This window comes from Cherax quadricarinatus, unplaced genomic scaffold (genome assembly GCF_038502225.1).
Source record: "Cherax quadricarinatus isolate ZL_2023a unplaced genomic scaffold, ASM3850222v1 Contig37, whole genome shotgun sequence".
In the NCBI taxonomy this organism is placed as follows: Eukaryota; Metazoa; Arthropoda; class Malacostraca; order Decapoda; family Parastacidae; genus Cherax; species Cherax quadricarinatus.
In genome coordinates this window covers 228,592-252,533 of record NW_027195063.1, presented here as the reverse complement: position 1 = coordinate 252,533, position 23,942 = coordinate 228,592, and the positions used below count along the sequence as shown (strand labels likewise).

Genomic DNA, 23,942 nt, shown 5'->3' with positions numbered 1-23,942 from the left:
GTACAGGCACTGCACTTTCCACCTCCAGGACCCAAGTGGTTCTATTTACCAAAAACTTGCACTTAAAACAAGACCCTTATAATGGCATAGTGTCTTTAGACCTTCTCAACACTCCTCACCCAGTTGTGACCTGACAGTGTTTCAGAATGGGCTGAAACTTCATCCTGTTCCCTACTTGTATGTCTCATAACAAAAATGCTTTCAAATGAGCTGATGTAGGTAACAGCTCTTAGCTTGCCAATAAAGTTAGGAATCCTTAACCTGTAAATAGCTGTCAATAAAGCTAGGGATCCTTAACCTTGTCAAACCCTGTGTAAAAAAAAAAAAAAAAAAAAAAAAAAAAAAAAAAAAATATTGTCAGAATTAAAAATAAAAAACAGAATCAAAATTTTGATTTCTTTGTATAGTATACAAACTGTAGTTAACATGTAATGTATTACGTACAAAGAAAGCCACTAACATACTGGAGCATTTCTGGCAAACTTACGAGGCTGCTGTTGTAAGTGTGTACAGCCTCTCCTCACTTAATGACGTACTTGTTTAAGAACATAACATAAGAAAGAAGGAACACTGCAGGCCTACTGACCCATGCGAAGCAGGGCCATGGTCACCCCCCTGGATTACCCCAATGACCCACCTAGTCAGGTCACTTCCACTTAAGGAAGGAGGAAGGCATCAGACCTAGTAGCACAAGCTAGTCAGGCTCAACTCACACCCACCCACACCCACTCGTGTATTTATCTAACCTATTTTTAAAAGTACACACCGATGAATTGGACTTACGTATATTAGAGCTGATTTCCTCTATTCTGTTTATTACAATACGTATACAGTACACTACTGTATAAGCGTTTCAAAATATGCCAGAAATGTTATAAATAGTACAAAGGTGACATTAAAACAATATCAAAGATCGTTGGCACAAACCCACTACCATTATAGTATGTTCCTCACTTAGCAATGAATTCGTTTACCAACGTGGTCTTAGGAACGCAACTCCGGAATGGATGGGGTTTGAATCCACGGCAAGCAAGTCCTGAAACTTGTAGGCTGGTTTGTTAACCTCACCAGCATGGCTGGTGAGAGATTCATCTGTAAAAACCAGCATTTGTGGTCACAGTGGTGGCCCATGCTAACCTCCCTACAGTGTATATCTTATTAGAGCCATCTGATCCAGTGGTTAACACACTGTCATGAGTTTTAACACTCATGTGCCCTGGGTTCTAACCCCCCACCCATCCCCTGGTAAGTTTGTGAGGTTTACATGTCATTTTACATGTTCACAAGACAGAAAAGATCAACAACCCTACCAAGGTGCAGAAAATCCAGCCGGTTTCCATGACACCCATGTTTGAGAGGACAGAGGTACTGTACCTCTGGATGGTTGCTGTATACCAACCTGCCACCTGTTTACTTGTGCGGTATACGAAGTGTAGTTTACGTATATTAAAATACAGGTACCATCCAACTTACGACCAAGCTTGGTTCTGACCAACCGGTCATAAGTCAGAATGGACATAAGTCGAACCTTACTACTGAATATCAACATCACACGTTTGTAATGATTTTATCTTATTGTTTTATTTTGGTATTTCATTTTTTACTTTACTGTTAGTACTGTATTTTATACCATAAGGTTTAGGATAAACACTGTGTATAACACAAACACTTGTTTATTTCCCAGAAATTTGGCATAAAAAACCTGGTCATAAGTTGAGTGGTTGTATGTCGAGCAGGTCGTAAGTCAGATGGTAGGTGTACTGTTAAGCACAAAGCATTTCTGGCAAGACAGTGATGGAGTGAATGATGATGAAAGTGATTCTTCTCTTTTGGGTCGCCCTGTCTTGGTGGGAGACGGCTGATGTGTTAATAAATAAATAAATATAAACATAGAAAGCCATAAGCATGCATGTGTATCTCAGGCAGACTAATCTTAATGCTTTCAGACTTAGATTAGACTTAAGTTAAGCTTAGGTTAGGCTTCAGTTAGACCTAAGTTAGACTTAAGTTAGACATAGGTTATTGAGTGGGCTTTCAATAGCATCTCAGGTGTCACCCATTGCTGTCTAAATGTGTAATGTTTAAATAAACTTGTCGTTGTGCAGTAATAACCCACATGGAGACAAACTCAGGAAATTAATTGATCTGTATATTTTGACCCCTTTCTGGGGTCCTCTTCAGCAGATTTTTACAAAGTATGGCAGATCCATCACTACCAGTTTATGGGTTAATTTGTTTCCACTAATTGTAAATATTTTATTAATTTCTATTCAGGACCGTTGTGGGTTTAGCACATGGTTATGATTGTAATAATAATAATAATAATAATAATAATAATAATAATAATAATAATAATAATAATAATAATAATTTCTTTGCAGTGATTGTAAGAGTATAGAATCAGTGTTGGGTGCTATGACGAGCATGCAGATCACACCCACCAGCATCACCTATGAAGCCATGATGTATGCTTATGGCGTGTCTGGACATGCTGCCAAGATGAAGCAAGTGGAAACACAGATGAAACAAGCTGGCATAGCCTTATCTCACGCTCAACTGACATGGCTTCTGCTGCACCTGGCCAAGAGTGGCCAATCTGGGGCCAACTTTGAAAATTTAGATTATGTAAGTTCCGTATTGGTGTAAAATATATTCACTGGTTCTAAGTTGAAATACATCCAGCGGGTCAGCCTACTACCACAGAACTACCATCCTGTGGTAGTAGTTGCTGTCTTCCAACCTATTACCACAGGACTACCGTCCTATGGTAGTAGGTTGGTAGACAACACCCGCCCAGGGAGGTACTACTGTCCTGCCAAGTGAGTGTAAAATGGAAACCTGGAATTGTTTGACATGATTGTAAGATTGCTGGTGTCTTTTTTCTGTTTCATAAACATGCAAGATTTCAGGTACGTCTTGCTACTTCTATGTACACTTAGGTCACACTACACATACTTGTACAAGCATATATATACACACCCCTCTGGATTTTTTTCTGTTTTCTTATTGGTTCTTGTTCTTGTTTATTCCTTCTTATCTCCAGGGGGAAGTGGAACAGAATTCTTCCTCCGTAAGCCATGCGTGTCGTAAGAGGCGACTAAAATGCCGGGAGCAAGGGGCTAATAACCCCTTCTCCTGTATGCATTACTAAAGTTAAGAAGAGAAACTTTCATTTTTCTTTTTAGGTCACCCTGCCTCGGTGGGACATGGCTGATTTGATGAAAAAAAAAACTTACAACTACAGGGGAAATGAATGTTACATATATATGAATAAATAGGAGGATGGGCAGGGGCTTGAACTTCAGTTCATGAATCGGAACTTATACTGTACTGTATCTCCTCACGTAACATAAGAACATAAGAAAAAAGGAACACTGCAACAAGCCTACTGGCCTATGCGAGGCAGCTCCAATTCTCTCACCGGCTTAAGCCAATGCCTTGACCTAGTCAGGTTAGTCACGTCACTTAAGGGAGGAACACGGCATCCGACCTAGTTGCACAAGCTAGTCAGGTCCAACTCACACCCACCCACACCCACTCATGTATTTATCCAACCTCTTTTTAAAACTACACAATATCTTAGCTAAACCCACTACCATTGTAGTATGCTCCTCACTTAGTGTCGAATTCATTTACTGACGTCTTAAGAATGGAACTCCATCGTTAAGTGGGGAGAGGCTGTATTATATTCCATCAGAGGCACCGACTATATCCCAACTGAACTTCTTCTCTTGTCCCAGCAACTTCAGGAACTTTATCAGTAGATGTGTTCTTACCTCCCTCAAGACTGCATCATATCTGAACTGTTTATTCATTTACACTTGTTTATTACATCTTAATGTGAGTTCATTACATATAGAGTAGAGCCCTTGTATCCATGGATTCAGTTAACCATGGGCTACCGTGGCTTGAAAATTACCCTTAATTTCGCAATAATAACCCCAAAGCACAAAAGTAGTGATGGTGGCAGTACTTCAAAGCCTAAGAGAGGCAGTAAAATGCTTCCCATAAGTGAAAAAGTGCTAATTCTTCACTTATGTATAATTTATCAATTAGACTTTATCATAGGTATGTAAACGAAAAATAACGTACTATATAGAGTTGGCTGCTATCCACGGTTTCAGGTATCCACGGTACGTCTTGGAACGTATCCCTCATGGATACCCAAGGGGACCACTGTATGTATTTAACCGTTAAATGGTCCAGACGTATATATACGTTTTTTCAACATCTGAAAGTATGTAAAAAATGTAGATCTTTTTTGTTTTACATGTGAAAACGTGTAAAAAAAACTTTTATCTACATTTTTTGTTGTTATATTTGAAAATATATAAAAAAGAATAGATCTACTTTTGTAGCACTACGAATTTGAACGTCGATCTGTTTGGACCGTTTAAGGGTTAAGGACGTTAAACATACCCAGTAAGATTGAATCAATGAGTATATAATAAACGTACATATAAGCAGTTTAAATATATCATTTGTTTGCAGGTTGTGCAACTAATGAGGGAAAGTGAAAGTCGTCTGGATTTGTCGCGGACGATTCTGCAGTTGATACACTGTGGTTGTTTGCGTGAGGCTGTGTATCTCATGCCCTTGATCCCGCTGATACACAACAATAATCACCTCTATGCCAATGCTGCCGTCTATGTACAGGAGATGGTCTACGCTCACACAGTAAGCAATCTGTGTGTCTTTTTTTTTTTGAAATGGTACAAGAGGGCCTGAAGTACACAGTAAGTCCTCAGCTTATGAACACATTGGGGACCTTCTGAATTGTGTGTAATAATGATATTATACTCAATAGTGATGTAATAAGTCGAGGACTCACCCTAAACCACTTATTTTCAGTGTTCCACATTTTCGTTGGCTTTCAATTGAGCCGTTGTTCCACCCACTGGTGAGAACCGCCGGTGGGTGGAGCATAATGAACAATGGCTCAATTTCCAGCCAGTTAAAACATGGAACACTGAAACTAGGCATTGTAAATGAGGTGCCCTCCTGTAGTCAGTTGGTAGACGGTACCTAACTAGGGAGGCACTATGCTCTCTCCATAGGACTGTGATACACAAGCCTGATAAATGTTTTGCACTCTGATAGTAGGTTGGTAGACAACAACCATCCACAGAGGTACAACCATCCAGGGAGGTACAACTATCCAGGGAGGTACCACCATCCAGGGAGGTACTACCATCCAGGGAGGTACAACTATCCAGGGAGGTACCACCATCCAGGGAGGTACTACCATCCAGGGAGGTACTACCATCCAGGGAGGTACTACCATCCAGGGAGGTACTACCATCCAGGGAGGTACTACCATCCAGGGAGGTACAACTATCCAGGGAGGTACCACCATCCAGGGAGGTACTACCATCCAGGGAGGTACTACAATCCAGGGAGGTACTACAATCCAGGGAGGTACTACCATCCAGGGAGGTACTACCATCCAGGGAGGTACTACCATCCAGGGAGGTACTACCATCCAGGGAGGTACTACCATCCAGGGAGGTACTACCATCCAGGGAGGTACTACCATCCAGGGAGGTACTACCATCCAGGGAGGTACTACCATCCAGGGAGGTACTACCATCCAGGGAGGTACTACCATCCAGGGAGGTACTACCATCCAGGGAGGTACTACCATCCAGGGAGGTACTACCATCCAGGGAGGTACTACCATCCAGGGAGGTACTACCATCCAGGGAGGTACTACCATCCAGGGAGGTACTACCATCCAGGGAGGTACTACCATCCAGGGAGGTACTACCATCCAGGGAGGTACTACCATCCAGGGAGGTACTACCATCCAGGGAGGTACTACCATCCAGGGAGGTACTGCCATCCAGGGAGGTACTACCATCCAGGGAGGTATTACCATCCAGGGAGGTACTACCATCGAGGGAGGTACTACCATCCTGGGAGGTACTACCATCCAGGGAGGTACTACCATCCAGGGAGGTACAACCATCCAGGGAGGTACTACCATCCAGGGAGGTACTACCATTCAGGGAGGTACAACCATCCAGGGAGGTACTACCATCCAGGGAGGTACTACCATCCAGAGAGGTACTACCATCCAGGGAGGTACTACCATCCAGGGAGGTACTACCATCCAGGGAGGTACTACCATCCAGGGAGGTACTACCATCCAGGGAGGTACTACCATCCAGGGAGGTACAACCATCCATGGAGGTACAACCATCCAGGGAGGTACAACCATCCAGGGAGGTACAACCATCCAGGGAGGTACAACCATCCAGGGAGGTACAACCATCCAGGGAGGTACAACCATCCATGGAGGTACAACCATCCAGGGAGGTACAACCATCCAAGGGAGGTAAAACCATCCAGGGAGGTACTACCATCCAGGGAGGTACTACCATCCAGGGAGGTACTACCATCCAGGGAGGTACTACCATCCAGGGAGGTACAACCATCCATGGAGGTACAACCATCCAGGGAGGTACAACCATCCAGGGAGGTACAACCATCCAGGGAGGTACAACCATCCAGGGAGGTACAACCATCCAGGGAGGTACAACCATCCAGGGAGGTACTACCATCCAGGGAGGTACAACCATCCAGGGAGGTACTACCATCCAGGGAGGTACAACCATCCAGGGAGGTACTACCATCCAGGGAGGTACAACCATCCAGGGAGGTACAACCATCCAGGGAGGTACAACCATCCAGGGAGGTACTACCATCCAGGGAGGTACAACCATCCAGGGAGGTACAACCATCCAGGGAGGTACAACCATCCAGGGAGGTACAACCATCCAGAGAGGTACAACCATCCAGGGAGGTACTACCATCCAGGGAGGTACAACCATCCAGGGAGGTACAACCATCCAGGGAGGTACAACCATACAGGGAGGTACAACCATCCAGAGAGGTACTACCATCCAGGGAGGTACTACCATCCAGGGAGGTACAACCATCCAGGGAGGTAGAACCATCCAGGGAGGTACAACCATCCAGGGAGGTACAACCATCCAGGGAGGTACTACCATCCAGGGAGGTACTACCATCCAGGGAGGTACAACCATCCAGGGAGGTACTACCATCCAGGGAGGTACAACCATCCAGGGAGGTACAACCATCCAGGGAGGTACAACCATCCAGGGAGGTACAACCATCCAGGGAGGTACAACCATCCAGGGAGGTACAACCATCCAGGGAGGTACAACCATCCAGGGAGGTACAACCATCCAGGGAGGTACAACCATCCAGGGAGGTACTACCATCCAGGGAGGTACAACCATCCAGGGAGGTACAACCATCCAGGGAGGTACTACCATCCAGGGAGGTACTACCATCCAGGGAGGTACTACCATCCAGGGAGGTACAACCATCCAGGGAGGTACTACCATCCAGGGAGGTACTACCATCCAGGGAGGTACAACCATCCAGGGAGGTACAACCATCCAGGGAGGTACTACCATCCAGGGAGGTACAACCATCCAGGGAGGTACTACCATCCAGGGAGGTACTACCATCCAGGGAGGTACAACCATCCAGGGAGGTACAACCATCCAGGGAGGTACTACCATCCAGGGAGGTACAACCATCCAGGGAGGTACAACCATCCAGGGAGGTACTACCATCCATGGAGGTACTACCATCCACGGAGGTACAACCATCCAGAGAAGATTGTCTTCAGATTTTTAACCCAGAGGGTTACAAATAACAGATAAAATATGTAAAACGCACTAAGTTTAATAAATATGTGTATGGACCGATTGAATGATGGTGAATGTGTTTCTTCAGGTCACTCTGCCTTAGTGGCAGACTCTCATTAAGATAAAATTTGTTTAAATCACCATGAATTTGTTGCCGTAATTAATATTTGTATTTTACAATACTTGAAATCACCAAGAATTTATTACCCATATTGATGTTTTAATTTAGTATTTTACAGTGCTTAAATAACCAGGAATTTATTGCCCTTATTGATCTATTATTTTGTTTTCAGGACATCAGTCTCATAGTAGAAATGTGCAAGCAATTGCAGCTGCAGGAAATCAATCGCTTTGCTCTGCACGTGGCCTTGGAACACGCCCTCCGCATGAAGAAGGAAGAGCTGGCATGGTTGCTGCTGCGGGTCGTCAAGGAGAGCGGTTGTCCCCTCAGGGAACACTATTTCTGGCCGTTGTTGTGTATGAATGCTGTAGCCAGTGAGCCTGCTAGTAAGTGTGAGACTGTGAGCCTGCTAGTAAGTGTGAGACTGTGAGCCTGCTAGTAAGTGTGAGACTGTGAGCCTGCTAGTAAGTGTGAGACTGTGAGCCTGCTAGTAAGTGTGAGACTGTGAGCCTGCTAGTAAGTGTGAGACTGTGAGCCTGCTAGTAAGTGTGAGGCTGTGAGCCTGCTAGTAAGTGTGAGACTGTGAGCCTGCTAGTAAGTGTGAGGCTGTGAGCCTGCTAGTAAGTGTGAGATTGTGAGCCTGCTAGTGTGAGACTGGGTCTTACTGCACCTTGTGTTGTATGAGATCTTGATGTAAGGGACTTCCATAGAAGAGACCTTGATATAAGAGACCTTGATGTAAGAGACCTTGATATAAAAGACCTTGCTATAAGAGACCTTGATATAACAGACTTCAGAAATATGGGACAAAATCTACTAAATCAGTTGATTCTTAAACAAACTTCGTTAACTTCAGAATTGTACATTGTTGTTGCCATCGTAGCAACACAGTTTTGTCTGTACCCACTACAGTTGTCATTACCGGTCACCTGCTCGTGTAATTAGTTCGTTAACTGTGACAGGAAAGTTAGAACATGAGTGATGGTGGATGTGTTTTTCTTTGGGTCAACCTACCTTGGTGGCCCTTTTTTTTTTTTTTTTTTTTTTGAGACAGAGTGACCATTACTCACACCATCTTCAACTTATGAACACATTGGGGACCTCCTGTATTGTGTATCATAATGATATTATACACAGTACAGAAGATTCTCAATGTGTTTGTAAATCGAGGACTTACCATACAGGTAATGAGGTTTCTGTACTTTACAGAGCTCCTGGAATGTGTTCGGAAGATGATTGAAATGGGCCAGACTCCCGGCTTGGAGACGCTCAGAGATCACATTATTCCTGGCCTCATCGTCAGTCACCCGGATCTCACCCTGCAGATGCTCACCCGTGCAGGGTTGACGCTGACCATGGCGGCAACGCCTCTACTCATTGTTCTCATCAAAAATAGCATGCTTAATCAAGCGATTGAATTTGGTAAGCAATGACTCATTACTAACTGGTTAATTCAACAGCCAGTGTTAATGAGCATTTCGTATACCGCATTTTGCGGCTTATAAGATGCGGCTAATAAGGCTTGTTTTAGTTTCAACTGCTCAGCATCGGATGTAACTGGGAGAGCTACAGTCCACCCGACACCCCAGATTTATAGCTCCCATCACTAACCTTCAGTTTATAGGACTTAGGGTTGTTTTTGGAGGCATTTTATTGGGAACAAAATGCGTCTAATAAGCCGCAAAATACGGTAAGGGCCAGTACGCTTGCTCTAGTGTTTCCCCCACTATAAAGAACACTAAGGTACAGTACCGTGACTGGAACAATACACAAATAATCCGCACATAGGGGAAAGAGACTTTATGACTACATTTTGGTCCAACATAGACTATTAACCAATGAGCGTGATTACAGGCGCTTCTCGACTTATGATATTTCAACTTTATGGTGATGCGGCAGCAATTACTTTGGAGGTGAAACTTAAGAAAATTACCCATCACGAAGGCGGCAAGTCCCTAACCTATTTTTTATTTATTTTATTAACACATAGGCCGTTTCCCACCTAGGCAGGGTGGCCTGAGAAAGAATAACTTTCACCATCATTCACTCCATCAATGTTGTGCCAGAGGTGCACTTACACTACAGTTATAAAACTGCAACATTAACACCTCTCCTTCAGAGTGCAGACATTGTACTTCCCATCTCCAGGACTCAAGTCCAGCCTCCATAACTCATATTCATTTATTTACTTTCAATACTGGTATTTAGTTACAGTAATTATTTGTTTATTTACTTATTCAGCAGCAGTAGTTATTTATTTATTTATTTAGCATGTTATATTCATATTCTACTTACGATATTTTCTACTTATGGTGGGTTTATTGGAACGTAACCCCCATCGTGAGCCGAGGACCACCTGTAATTACTGGTCCAGCTCAGACTAAAACAAAGTCATAAAGTTTTTTTCTCCTATGAGCAAGTTGTGTGTTTTGTCCGCTACGTTAGTAATGATGGTAGAATTAGTGACATGCTGTTAGGTAAGTGACCACAGATGCAACTAATGTGACATTTTATTGGGGCAACATTTTTCTTTCCAGGAGTTTTGTTGAACCCTGATGAAGCTCCTGGAGAGTCAAACATTTTTTTTTTTTTTTCTTCAACAAGTTGGTCGTCTCCCACCGAGGCAGGGTGACCCAAAAAAGAAAGAAAATCCCCAAAAAGAAAATACTTTCATCATCATTCAACACTTTCACCACACTCACACATTATCACTGTTTTTGCACAGGTGCTCAGAACACAACAGTTTAGAAGCATATACGTATAAAGATACACAACATATCCCTCCAAACTGCCAATATCCCAAACCCCTCCTTTAAAGTGCAGGCATTGTACTTCCCATTTCCAGGACTCAAGTCCGACTATATGAAAATAACCGGTTTCCCTGAATCCCTTCACTAAATATTACCCTGCTCACACTCCAACAGATCGTCAGGTCAAACATCGCCACGATAAAATGTCACATTTGTGTTCATTTACCTAACACTCCACTATGATGATTTCTTGACCTGTTTCTGGGATCCTTCGATGAGGACTCCAAAAAAGGGTCAAAATATACAGATCATTAATATTCTGCATTTCTGTCTCCATGTAGGTTATTGTTGAGCATATTACTGTTATATTGCGTTGGCCTGGAATTTTATGACACACTAGCCACAGGTTTAAGCCCCACCTGTTCCATGGATTACTGTTATATTGAGTGGAGAGTGCTATAAATAACCAAAAAAAAGGCACAATACCATGACTGGAACAATACACAAATAACCCGCACATAGAAGAGAGGAACTTACGGTGACGTTTTGATCTGACTTGGACCATTTACAAAGTCACACTCAGTGTGACTTTGTGTGGAGAGTGCTATATATACTAGAGTTATTCATAACAGTAATATGCTGACTGTTTCAAGAATTTGTACATTTTCTTTCAGTTAAGAAACAGAAGGCGACCTTCTCTCTACGCAACCTTATGGCCCATTTGGCGTCCGCTTGGCCGTCCAACCCCCGGACCATCATTGAATTGCTGGCTCTAATTATCAAGAAAAACAAAGAGGTGTGTGTGTGAGTGTGTTAGGAGTGAGTGGAGAATATGGTTTTTAGGACTTGACAGGCTGTTAGAGTGCAAGGTAATATTCTGTGAAGGAATTCAGGCAAACCGGTTAGATGGACTTGAGTCCTGGAGGTAGGAAGTACAGTGCCTGCACTTTAAAGGAGGGGTTTGAGATATTGGCTATTTGGAGAGACGTCTAAACTGTTGTATCTGGGCGCTTCTGCAAAGAGTGATTATGTGTGAATGATGGTGAAAGTGTTTCTTTTTTGGGTTACCGTGCCTCAGTGGGAGACAGCCATTGTGCTGAAAAAGAAGGTAAGAACAGTGTTATCTCAACTAAACTGATACATAAGTAAACGAACCAATCCATTGTAACATCCTCGTATATTCTTGTCAAATAATTTTTGGAAAGGTGTCCTGTGGTTTGCTTGGTACCAGGCTTGGGTCACATAGCGAGTGCCCATGGTTCGATTCTCGGCATGGGTGGAAATTTTGGCGTGTTTCCTTATGCCTGCTGTCCCCATTCACCTAGCAGTAAGTAGGTACCTCAGTGTTAGTCACCTTACACCTGCTGTCACTGTTCACCTGGCAGTAAGTAGGTATGTACCTGGGTGTCAGTTGACTGTTATGGGTGGCATCTTGGGGGGTGGCAGTATACCTCAGATAATGCGGAGCTTTGAAATGAGCTGAGGTAAGATAACAGCTCTTAGCCTGTAAAACTGATGTATACGAAAAAATATTGTTTTTTCAGGACACGACTGAAAGTGAGGTCGGTGAAGATGACTGGGGTGGACAGTTTGTGTTGGACTTGGCGGCTTCGAGGACCGGCTTGAGTGTTGAGAAAATTCGTCCCTTGTTTGAGGTTAGTTTGCCTTGTGGTAGCTCTTTTCTCTTCTTGTGTTCTCTTGTTGTGGTCAGTCTCTGAAGTCTTCTCCAGGCTGAGGGACTGTTCACCTCAGATACTTTTTCTCCAAGGTTGATGGACTGATTACATCATCTTCATTTTATTACTACTGCTCCCTTTGTATTTGACTGATGAAGCCTACTGTGTAGGCGAAACATTTCATTAGTAATGATACTCAACTGTTGCACGTGTCGTAATATTCAACTTGTTGGTACTTTATGCGATTTTCAATCTCAAATAACATCTCAACAACTCTTTTTCAGGAGCTCAGGAAAAACGATGTAACAATCTCGGAAAGTTCCGCCGACCTGCTGATGACCCGGTCCAACAGGTCGATACAAGAGGCAATCAGAAACAACATCAATATTATTCTTGACCCCAGAATGGGTCAGCCTCCCAAGGAGCAAGAATACAATATTCTTCCTCATCCGGTAAGTTGTTGGTAATCACATTAAACAATACAATACATAATACACGTGGTCCTTGACTTACAATGGAGTTATGTTTCAACAAACCCATTGTATGTTGAAAATATCATAACATAAGTCAAAAATATTGTAAGTCAGATACGAATATGAAGTCCAAGCCCCTCGCCCACAGAATATCCTTTACCCCCGTCCCTCCAACGTTTTTGAGGACGACCCCTATCCCTCCTTCCTTTCCCCACAGATTTATATGCTCTCCAAGTCATTCTATTTTGTTCCATTCTCTCTAAATGACCAAACCACCTCCACAACCTCTCTTCAGCCCTCTGACTAATACTTTTAGTAACTCAACACCTCCTACTAATTTCTGCACTACGAATTCTCTGCATAATATTTACACCACACATTGCCCTTAGACACAACATCACTGCCTCCAGCTGCTTCTTCGCTGCAACATTTACAACCCAAGCTTCACACCCATATAAGAGTGTTGGTACCACTATACTCTTGTACATTCTCTTCTTTGCTTCCATGGATAAAGTTTTTTTGGCTCCACTGATACCTTAATGCACCACTCACCTTTTTTCCTTCATCATTTCTATGGTTAAGCTTATCCTTCATCAACCCATCTGCTGACAAATCAACTCCCAAATATCTGAACACATTCACTTCTTCCATACTCCTCCTCTCCAATGTGATATCCATTTTTTCGTTATCTAAATCGTTTGATACCGTTATCACCTTACTGTTATCTATGTTCACTTTCAGCTCTCTACCTTTACACACAATATAATTACTTAAATACTGATTATGTAGCTCATTTTCAGCATTAATATTAAATCATTATTATTATTAATTTTGGTAGCACATACTATTATTAATAGTACTATTATTATCATTGTACATCAGTGTTTAGAATTAATTTTATACATATAGATGTACATACTGGGATTCAAACCTGTAAACTCAGCATCAGAGTACACACAATGCCAGACTCCATAGAGTACTATGTACTCTGATGCCGAGTTTGCAGGTTCCAATCCTGCTGTGGACTGAGAGATGATGATTGTAAATAATTTCGCCTCTTTGCGAATTGTTGAGCACCTGTACGGTAAGTCCTCGACTCACGGACACGTTGATCTTCTATATCATGTATTGTGTATAATAATATCATACACCAATAAGTCAAGGACTTACTGTATTGGTATATGATAAATATCATCACTTCAGAGGAGTATGACACTGGAGGAGCTGGATGGTCACATGGTGGAACTACAGAGTAAGGGTATGAACGTGCGAGGAACCCTACGTAAACTGATGCTCCAGCATGCTACCAAGAACCAACCCCAGCATGTTTTAGCTCTCATGAAGGTAAGCCAGGTGTAGATGGATCTTACATTCTCTAAATACAAGCATAGCAATCTTTGTTGTGTTATATATGTGGTGAAACATCATTTTACTGGGCTAATATCTGTAAAGTGATGGTGGGTAAAGGTCATAGTAGGGTCACCAAGGAAGGAAATACAGTCACCATCCCTCAGTAACTGTCTTGCTGGAAGTGGAAGGACATTACTGGTTGAATAACCTTCAAACTAAAGTGACACGTTGGTAATGATTTAACTTTATTTATAAAACAAGATTATTGTTTTGTTTATCAACAGGGTGTCCTGAAAAAGAAGAAACACTTTCATCATTATTCACTCCATCACTGTCTTGCCAGAGGCATGCCTACACTACAGTTATAAAACTGCAACATTAACACCCCTCCTTCAGAGTGCAGACACTGTACTTCACATCTCCAGAACTCAAGTCTGGCTAACCAGTTTCCCTAATCCCTTCATAAATGTTACTTCCCTCACACTCTAACAACACGTCAGGTCATTAAAACAATTTGTCCCCACTCGTTCCTGACATGCTCATGCACGCCTGCTGGAAGTCCAAGCCTCTTGTACATAAAACCTTTACCCCCTCCCTCCAGCCTTTCCTAGGCTGACCCCTATCTTTCCTTTCCTCCATGGCAGATTTATATTCTCTTCAAATCATTATATTTTATTCCGTGTCCAAATGACGAAACCACCTCAACAACCCCTTTTCAGCCCTCTGAATAATACTTTTTGTAACTCCTCCTCCTAATTTCCACACTACTAATTCTCTGCATAATATTCATGTCACACATTGCCCTTAGACTCGACTTCTCCACTGCCTCCAGTCTTCTCCTCGCTGCAACATGTACAACCCACGCTTCACACCTTCTTTGCCTCCATCATCTTACATAATAATAAAAATCTGGTTCTCGATATCCTTGTGACCAGGTCCCAGGCCAGGATGGTTATTAACATATGATAACACACATTATGATCTGCTAAAATTCTTTTCAACCCTTGTGGGTTTACTACTTAGTTTTGATAATAATAATAATCATATCTTTTTATTCTTTAATATCTACTCATGGCAGAAGGCAAAAGAGATCGGCATTAAAGCGAGTGCCGGAATGATGGCGGGAATTATTGCAGCGTATGTCAGTTGCAGGAACGCTGATGCAGCCTTGGACATGTTATCCGAATTGCAAGTGCAACATGCTGGGTTCTCCCTGGATTCTTTCAAAATTATTGACCTGTGCACTCTTTTGATAGAAGAAGGAAGAAGCGAAGGTAATTACTCTTAAATAAGATAAACCTTATTTCTGTAAAGTGGAGTACAATAAGTTCTCGATTTTGAAACACATTGAGAATCTTCTGCATTGTGTATATTGTTATATCATTATCATGTACATATATCATTATTATATCATCATTATACATGATGCAGAAGGTCCCCAATGTGTTCGTAATAAGATACATGAGATTCTCAGTGTGTTCGTAATAAGATACATGAGATTCTCAGTGTGTTCGTAATAAGACACATGAGATTCTCAGTGTGTTCGTAATAAGATACATGAGATTCTCAGTGTGTTCGTAATAAGATACATGAGATTCTCAGTGTGTTCGTAATAAGACACATGAGATTCTCAGTGTGTTCGTAATAAGACACATGAGATTCTCAGTGTGTTCGTAATAAGACACATGAGATTCTCAGTGTGTTCGTAATAAGACACATGAGATTCTCAGTGTGTTCGTAATAAGACACATGAGATTCTCAGTGTGTTCGTAATAAGACACATGAGATTCTCAGTGTGTTCGTAATAAGATACATGAGATTCTCAATATGTTTGTAAATCCAGGACTTTCTGTACAGTTAGGGTGATTGACATATATAAACTACATTTCCCATCTACGTACGATATGCAGAAATTTCTCAGTGGGTGGAAAAGAGTGTTTTTTCATTATCGATTGCATCTAAGATGAGGGTTATTTGTGTATACTGATATTATTTTCTAGAGGGTGTTCTGTTGCTTGAAGAATATATTGAGAAAAACGTCAAGGTGGCATTTGATGCCACCGGAATCAGAAGGAACTGCAGGAATCTGTTGATGGCTGCTGCGACGACGGGCGACTGCGAGCTGACTTCTCAACTCTTCAGTAAACTTCTTGGCTGTGGCTTTGTCAGAGCAGATAATTTGACTCTTGGGGCTCTAGTCAAGTGCAGATTGAATAGGTTAGTTTCCCACTGTGCCTTGCTGTGTGTGTGTGTGTCTGATTATTTGTTTATACTGTGTGATTGATTATAATGCAGTGGACCCCCGGTTAACGATATTTTTTCACTCCAGAAGTATGTTCAGGTGCCAGTACTGACCGAATTTGTTCCCATAAGGAATATTGTGAAGTAGATTAGTCCATTTCAGACCCCCAAACATACACGTACAAACGCACTTACATAAATACACTTACATAATTGGTCGCATTCGGAGGTAATCGTTATGCGGGGGTCCACTGTATTGTGCATGATTGGTTGTTTATACTATGTGTGATGACTTGATTTCTGTACTCACCAATTTGTGTTTGTGGAAGACAGGACCTGACCAGCCTGGTCTGTGACCTGGCTGGTCACAGACCAGGCTGTGGCCAGCACCGCACCTTGCACTCGATGACCCATTCGGGTTAAACACTACATAAAATACAATACAATTCTACCCATGAAGTGTGTGTGGGATTCAAACCCATGTCAAGCTTGTTCCTAAAACTATCAGTCCACTGGACACTATCCTGCTAGTTATAGGCCTGGCTTGGTACTTTATAATAGAGCTAACTGTATAAAGTAATATTTTCTATGTACAGTAATATTTAGGCCTATTAGATACTCTTGGCCTTTTTATTTTGTTTTGTCTTCATAATTTTTAGACTTTTGTTATTACAGCTAGGCCTCGATTGGTGGGAATAATGAATCCTGTGTAGTAGTTTCGTAATTTGAATTTGTGCTATTCAAAATATAATTTTTTGCGAAGTATTTGAAGCGTTTAGAGGAAAAATTGGTGTTAATTAGTTTTGCACTAAATTGAAATTCCCACTGTTCGAACTTGCACCAATTGAGACCTGGCTGGCTAGGTCTTGATTAGTGTGAGTTTGATTTAGAGCAAATTTTGATTTAGTGCAGATTTTGATTTAGTGTAAAATTAATTATTTCTTGTTTTCCCCCAAACGCTTCAAATTGTGTGCAAAAATTATATATAAATCAAATAGTATGAGTGCAAGCAGTCCGACTACTGCACGTCTACCTGGAGGGTGTTCCTAGGGTCAACGGTTCCCCCCCCAGTAGCCCACTCCATGACCAGGCCTAGCAGTGGATCAGGATCCGATCAGCGTGATTCATTATTCGCACTAATTGAGTCCTGGCTATTTACAATAAGTCCTTGACTTATAACACATTGAGAATCTCCTGTATTGTGTATAATTACGGCCTCTCCTCACGTAGCGACGTACTTGTTTACCGATGACTCGGACTTACAACGGGGGCTCTGAGCAGTGTGCATGCATAAATAATGTATATTAGAGCTGATTTCCTCTATTCTGTTTATTACAATATACAGTACACTACTGTATAAACATTTAAGAATATACCAGAACAGAAATGTTATAAATGGTACAAAAGTGACATTAAAACAATATCAAAGATGGTTGACACAAACCCACTACCATTATAGTATGTTCCTCACTTAGTGACGAATTTGTTTACTGACGTGGTCTTAGGAACGGAACTCCGTCGTTAAGCGAGGAGAGGCTGTATCATTGTTATATAATCATTGTGTATAATATTATTATACACAATACAGAAGACCTCCATTGTATTCGTAAGTTGAGGACTTCCTGTATACAAAAGTGACGTAGATTCAACACTGGAATATTTCTTTGTAATGTCTACATTCTACATCGCAGCGGAGATTTAGCAGCAGCAGTGACGGAAGCTGAAACGATCCTTAAGAAGTACAAGTGTCTCCCAATGAGGATCGAAATTCTCATCCATCTCATTCATCATTTAAAGTGCCAGAATGAGAGCATGAGTTGCTTAGACGAATCAAGGTCAGTCTGGCATCTTTCTTGAAAGTTGCTTTGATGTCCCCTTGTTAGTTGGGGAATTTTGTCCCCATGTGGAATTTTGTTTCTATATGGAATTTTGTCCCCATGTTATGGAATTTGGCCCGATGTTGTGGAATTTTGTCACCATGTTACTGTAGTCATTATCACATACCATAGGTTCAAGTTTCACCCATTTAAGGATTAACATTTGCCTGTCGTATAGCTGGGATGTTGTTGTAGGGACAGTGGCAAGTTGAACACTGCTGGCAGCTTACTGGACCACATGCTGAACCTCATCGCCGAGTGCCACGGGCCAAGACGTGCTCGTCACGACCTCTTGTTTGCATGTCTGGAGGCCGGACAACCCGTGGAGGCCAGGAAAGTGGTGCAGGTGTGTTTCTCTGTCCTGCCGTCAAATATCTTAATTATTTTAGGTAATAATAATAATAAATTTACAGTAAGTCTTTGACCTTTGGACATGTTGGGGACCTTCTGTATTGCGTATAATAATGATATTATACACAATGTTGATTATTTATTTTTGTTTTGTTATTAACACATCAGCCGTCTCCCACAGCCGTCTCCCACCAAGGCAGGGTGGTCCAATAAAGAAAACCTTTCATCATCATTCACTCCATCACTGTCTTGCCAGAGGCGTGCTCACACTTCAGTTATAAAACTGCAGCGTGTTCGTAAATTGAGGACTTTCTGTATTTCTTTTCTACTGTAGAAAGGTAGTGTAGTTTACAGTACTAATGTACAACTACAGGTGCTTCTTGACTTCGGATGGTTCGACTTACGATGTTTCAACTTTACGATGGTACAAAAGCAATTACTTTTGAGATGAAATATAAGATAATTACCCAACGTGAAGGTGACAAGTCCATAAATTATATTCATTTATTTACTTTTCAATACTGGTATTTAGTTAGTTACCGTAATTATTTGTTTATTGACTTATTTGGTGACAGTAGTACATCAAATTTCGAACAGCTCCCAACTCGAACACTTATGTAAGTGTATTTTTGTAAGTGCTTTTGTAAGTGTATTTTTGGGGGTCTGAAACAGATTAGTCTAATTTACATTATTCCTTATGGGAACAAATTCGTTCAGTAACGGCACTCGTACAGCCTTTTGGAACGAATTAAGGCCAGTATTCGGGGTTCCACTGTACTAAACTTGTATTGGTCATACAACACCTGGGGAATGGGAGGTGTTCAGATTTGATCCAAGGAAGGGGAGGATAAGTCCCTTAAGAATCACTTACCTGCATCAAGGTATCAAGGTACCATGAATGTCTTATTACATTAGCTCTTTCTAAAACAAAATTTTCTCTTGTGATTTTTCAGTAACTTTCATAGATTCTTCATTAATTTCTTCTGAAATCTAGCCCAATCAGTCATTATTCGTACTTACGTGTGATTGGCGACTACTGCCTCTATAGTCTAGCACTGCGCTGATTCACGTCTCAAATCCTCACACCCCATGGGAAGGAGTTAGGACTCTCCAATTGGCTGGCAAGGATGAAAACAAGTTATCCTATTGGCTAGAAGCACTGCCAGTGATTTTGTGTGTCCTGATTGGCCTTTGCAACCTTCCCTACAAAGCTGGAGTTAATACAAAGAACAGGGCTCCCATTCAGATCAATTCTAATTACCTACCATTCTCCAGGCACTGTATAATTGCTATGAATACCTGTATAATACTACTGCTACTAGTAATAATATTAGTAAATCTTTCTTCTTTCTTTCAACACACCGGCCGTATCCCACCAAGGCAGGGTGGCCCAAAAAGAAAAACGAAAGTTTCTCTTTTAAATTTAGTAATTTATACGGGAGAAGGGGTTACTAGCCCCTTGCTCCCGGCATTTTAGTCGCCTGTTACAACACGCATGGCTTACGGAGGAAGAATTCTGTTCCACTTCCCCATGGAGAATTAGTAAATCATTAATTAATAATAATTGGAGAGGTGGAGATTCTTCAGTTTTGAATTATAGTTTCAGTGGCCCTTTGGCAAGACAGTGTTGGAGTGAGTGATGGTAAGTTTATTCAGGTATACACAAATACAGTTACATAGAATTATCATACATAGCAGCATATGTGTAGAGAACCTGGGATAACCCAAAAAAGTCAGACAGAGTGACTTATTTCCATTGTGCTGGAAGTGTTTCTTTTTTTTTGGGTCACCCTGCCTCAGTGGGAGATGGCCAGAGTTAGAAAAGTAGTAATAATATCACTACTACTACTACTAATTTTTTTTTCATGAAACCGGCCATATCCCACTGAGGCAGGGTGACCTAAAAAGAAAAATGGGTCTCTCTGTTTAACTTTAGGAATGTATGCAGGAGAAGGAGTTACTAGCCTCTTGCTCCTGGCATAATAATATCAGTAATAATAATAATAATAATAATAATAATAATAATAATAATAGGGTTGGAGAGAGGGGGTAAAGGAGGTTTTGTGGGTAAGGGGCTTGGACTTCCAGCAAGCGTGCGTGAGCGTGTTAGATAGGAGTGAATGGAGACGAATGGTACTTGGGACCTGACGATCTGTTGGAGTGTGAGCAGGGTAATATTTAGTGAAGGGATTCAGGGAAACCGGTTATTTTCATATAGTCGGACTTGTGTCCTGGAAATGGGAAGTACAATGCCTGCACTTTAAAGGAGGGGTTTGGGATATTGGCAGTTTGGAGGGATATGTTGTGTATCTTTATATGTTTATGCTTCTAGACTGTTGTATTCTGAGCACCTCTGCAAAAACAGTGATAATGTGCGAGTGTGGTGAAAGTGTTGAATGATGATGAAAGTATTTTCTTTTTGGGGATTTTCTTTCTTTTTTGGGTCACCCTGCCTCGGTGGGAGACGGCCGACTTGTTGAAAAAAAAAAAAAAAAAAAAAATAATAATAATAATAATAATAATAATAATAGTAATAATAATAATAATAATAATAATAGTAATAATAATAATAATAATAATAATAATAATAATAATAGTAATAATAATAATGCAGCTATGATTAAGAATATAATTGATTTATTAATTATATTTCTACCTTGGTGGGATATAGCCGGTTTGTTGAAAAAACATTGTTTCTTTCAGAACTTGGGTGAAGAGTTGGACATGAAGCTGCTGAACCGTCAGTTTGACCGGTACTTGAAGACTGAGCAAGACGATGCTTTACGCCACTTCCTCACCGCCTCGAGAGGAAACACCCTCGTTGACCGTCACAGAGTCTTCTCCTCTCTCCTCAACATATATTGTTAGTGGAAAATAAAGCATCACAACACTGTAACTGGAACAATGCACGAATAACACGCACTTATGGGACTGAAATGTGTAGCATTTTAGTCCGACTTGGACTGACTTGTTAATGGTCCAAGTTGGACAGAAATGTTACCTTAAGTGTCATTCTTGTAGGTTTGAATTATTTGTGTATACAGCTAGGTCTCGATTAACAAAATTTTGATTTAGTGCAAAATTAATTGTGCCCAAAAATTGCATACACAGTAATGCCCTGGTATCTGCGGGAGATACATTCCAAGACCTACCACAGAGACCTGAAACCGTGGATAGTAGTGAATTCTATATATAAGTTGTTTCTTGCTCACGTACCTATGGTAAAGTTTAATTGATAAATTATGCACAAGAAGCGGAGAATTATCACTTTTTCACTGATGGGAAACTCTTCACGGCTTCTCTTCGGCTTTGAAGAACTGCCACCGTCACTGTTACTGTGCTTTGTGCCCATTATTAAGCAAAATTAAGGCTTATTTTTGGGCCACGGTAAACTGTGGATAACTGAAACCACGGAAACCGAATTGACGGATTACGGGGGTTCTACTGAAATTTGAAGTGCGAATTTGAAAAATGTGACCAATCCATGTCTACCTGGAGGGTGTTACAGGGGTCAATGCCCCCGCGACCCTGTCCATGACCAGGCCTGGCGGTGGGTCAGGACCTGATCAACAGGATTCATTATTCGCACTGATTGAGGCCTGGCTGAATATAATTCTTCCATTGTATTTTTTGTAAAGTGGGTGGAGCATGTTTTAATTCATGGGGAGTTTAAAACCTGTTTTATTTTGTGTTTTGTGTTTTATAAATTTAATTTTATAGTTGATAAAGACATACAAGCAGCAGTTGGAAACTTTAATAAGATGAATTTTGCCTGTCCAGCACGAGTTATCAAGTCTTAATTTTTTTTTTTTAGCTCTAGCTGTCTCCCACGGAGGCGGGGCGACTCAAAAAAGAAGAAACTAGAGTTTTTCTCTTTTTTACATTTAGTAATTAATTCAGAAGAAGGGTTTACTAGCTTCTTGCTACAACACGTTTATAGAGGAAGGATTCTAACCCACTTCTCCATGGAGTATCAAGTCTTGATAAAGTTTCTAATGGCTTCTTGTGTCTCTTATCAACTTCATCTTGTAGGTATTCCTGTACCATCTACAGTGGACCCCCGGTTAACGATATTTTTTTACTCCAGAAGTATGTTCAGGTGCCAGTACTGACCGAATTTGTTCCCATAAGAAATATTATGAAGTAGATTAGTCCATTTCAGACCCCCAAACATACACGTACAAACGCACTTACATAAATACACTTACATAATTGGTCGCATTCGGAGGTAATCGTTATGCGGGGGTCCACTGTATTACAATAATGAATAAAACATGTGAAACAATATTTTGTGGAGCGATAAAGATGGCAAGTGAGTCGTAGAACCGACAGAAGATTCATCTGTAAAAACTTGCATAAGATTCCTATAGTGTATGAGTATACCTCGTTGAATGAATTATATTGCAGCCAACTGGCCCAGTGGCTTATACACTGGCCTGGAATTTTACCACTCACTTGCCATGGGTTCTAACCCCACCTGTACCATGGTTTGTTTACAGTTGTGTCATTACAATTTGGTGTCTTAAAGTAATAGTCTTGTGGTGATGAGTCTGTCTTACTCATCCACTCATCAGTATTGCATTTCATTTATAATATTACTACAAATATTACATTATTTTCTCTTTTTTCAGATGTTCAGAGTGCAGGTGATAAGGCATTATCACTGTGGACGATGATGCAGGAGGAGAGTCTGCCACCCTCGGAGACCTTCCTCTCTACACTGGCCTCGGTTCTAGCTGCTAACAATATGAAAATACCTTTCCAGATTCAGTGATATTTTAAGGGGAGGTTCCTTGATGCCAGTGAGGGACTCTTGATTCAAGGAATTGTTGATACTCTCCTTATAATCAAGGTTTATCTGGAAAGAATAAAGAGGCACAATACTCTGGACTGAACATGTCAACTCCAGGCTGAGGGACTGATTACCTCAAACTTGTCCTCATCTTCCACTGTTTTCTTCATTGGACTGAAGAAGCCACTGGCTGGTAAAATGTTTCCAGAATAAAGATAGCCAAATGTTACACAAGTGTCTCATTTATCAACACAAATAACCCGTACATAGGAGATGACAGGTCTCCTGTGTTGACGGGAAACAGCCAGTATGCTGGAAGAAAATTTCATTCTCCTATATGTGGGTCATTTGTGTAAATTTATACAAAACCAGATTATGGAGGTAGAAAATAAAGGCGCTCCTCGGCTTATGATGGTTTGACTTACGACATTTGCACTTTACGACGGTGCAAAAGCAATTACTTTTGAGATGAAACTTAATTACCCGGCATGATGGCGGCAGTTCCTAACTTGTATTCAATACTGGTATTTAGTTACAGTTATTATCTGTTTATTTTTCAGTGACAGTAGCTATTTATTTACTTATTTTTTTATCATATATTCATATTCGACTTAAAATATTTTCAACTT

General features: G+C 41.2%; 1 protein-coding gene across 1 annotated transcript in view; it reads left to right on the top strand.

The window, feature by feature from the left end:
* The window catches only part of LOC128700970 (leucine-rich PPR motif-containing protein, mitochondrial), a 31,657-nt gene extending 8,214 nt beyond the window's left edge, over window positions 1–23,443 (top strand). The window contains exons 5-18 of the mRNA XM_053794488.2: window positions 2,382–2,625; window positions 4,492–4,677; window positions 7,976–8,189; window positions 9,013–9,225; window positions 11,228–11,349; window positions 12,098–12,208; window positions 12,514–12,681; window positions 13,906–14,046; window positions 15,131–15,326; window positions 16,053–16,269; window positions 17,985–18,128; window positions 18,366–18,516; window positions 21,225–21,384; window positions 23,153–23,443. Of these exons, the coding sequence (XP_053650463.2) occupies window positions 2,382–2,625; window positions 4,492–4,677; window positions 7,976–8,189; window positions 9,013–9,225; window positions 11,228–11,349; window positions 12,098–12,208; window positions 12,514–12,681; window positions 13,906–14,046; window positions 15,131–15,326; window positions 16,053–16,269; window positions 17,985–18,128; window positions 18,366–18,516; window positions 21,225–21,384; window positions 23,153–23,295 (2,410 nt within the window). The 3' untranslated portion in view covers window positions 23,296–23,443. The remainder of the gene's footprint in view (window positions 1–2,381; window positions 2,626–4,491; window positions 4,678–7,975; window positions 8,190–9,012; window positions 9,226–11,227; window positions 11,350–12,097; window positions 12,209–12,513; window positions 12,682–13,905; window positions 14,047–15,130; window positions 15,327–16,052; window positions 16,270–17,984; window positions 18,129–18,365; window positions 18,517–21,224; window positions 21,385–23,152) is intronic.
* The last annotated feature ends 499 nt before the right edge of the window (window positions 23,444–23,942 follow it).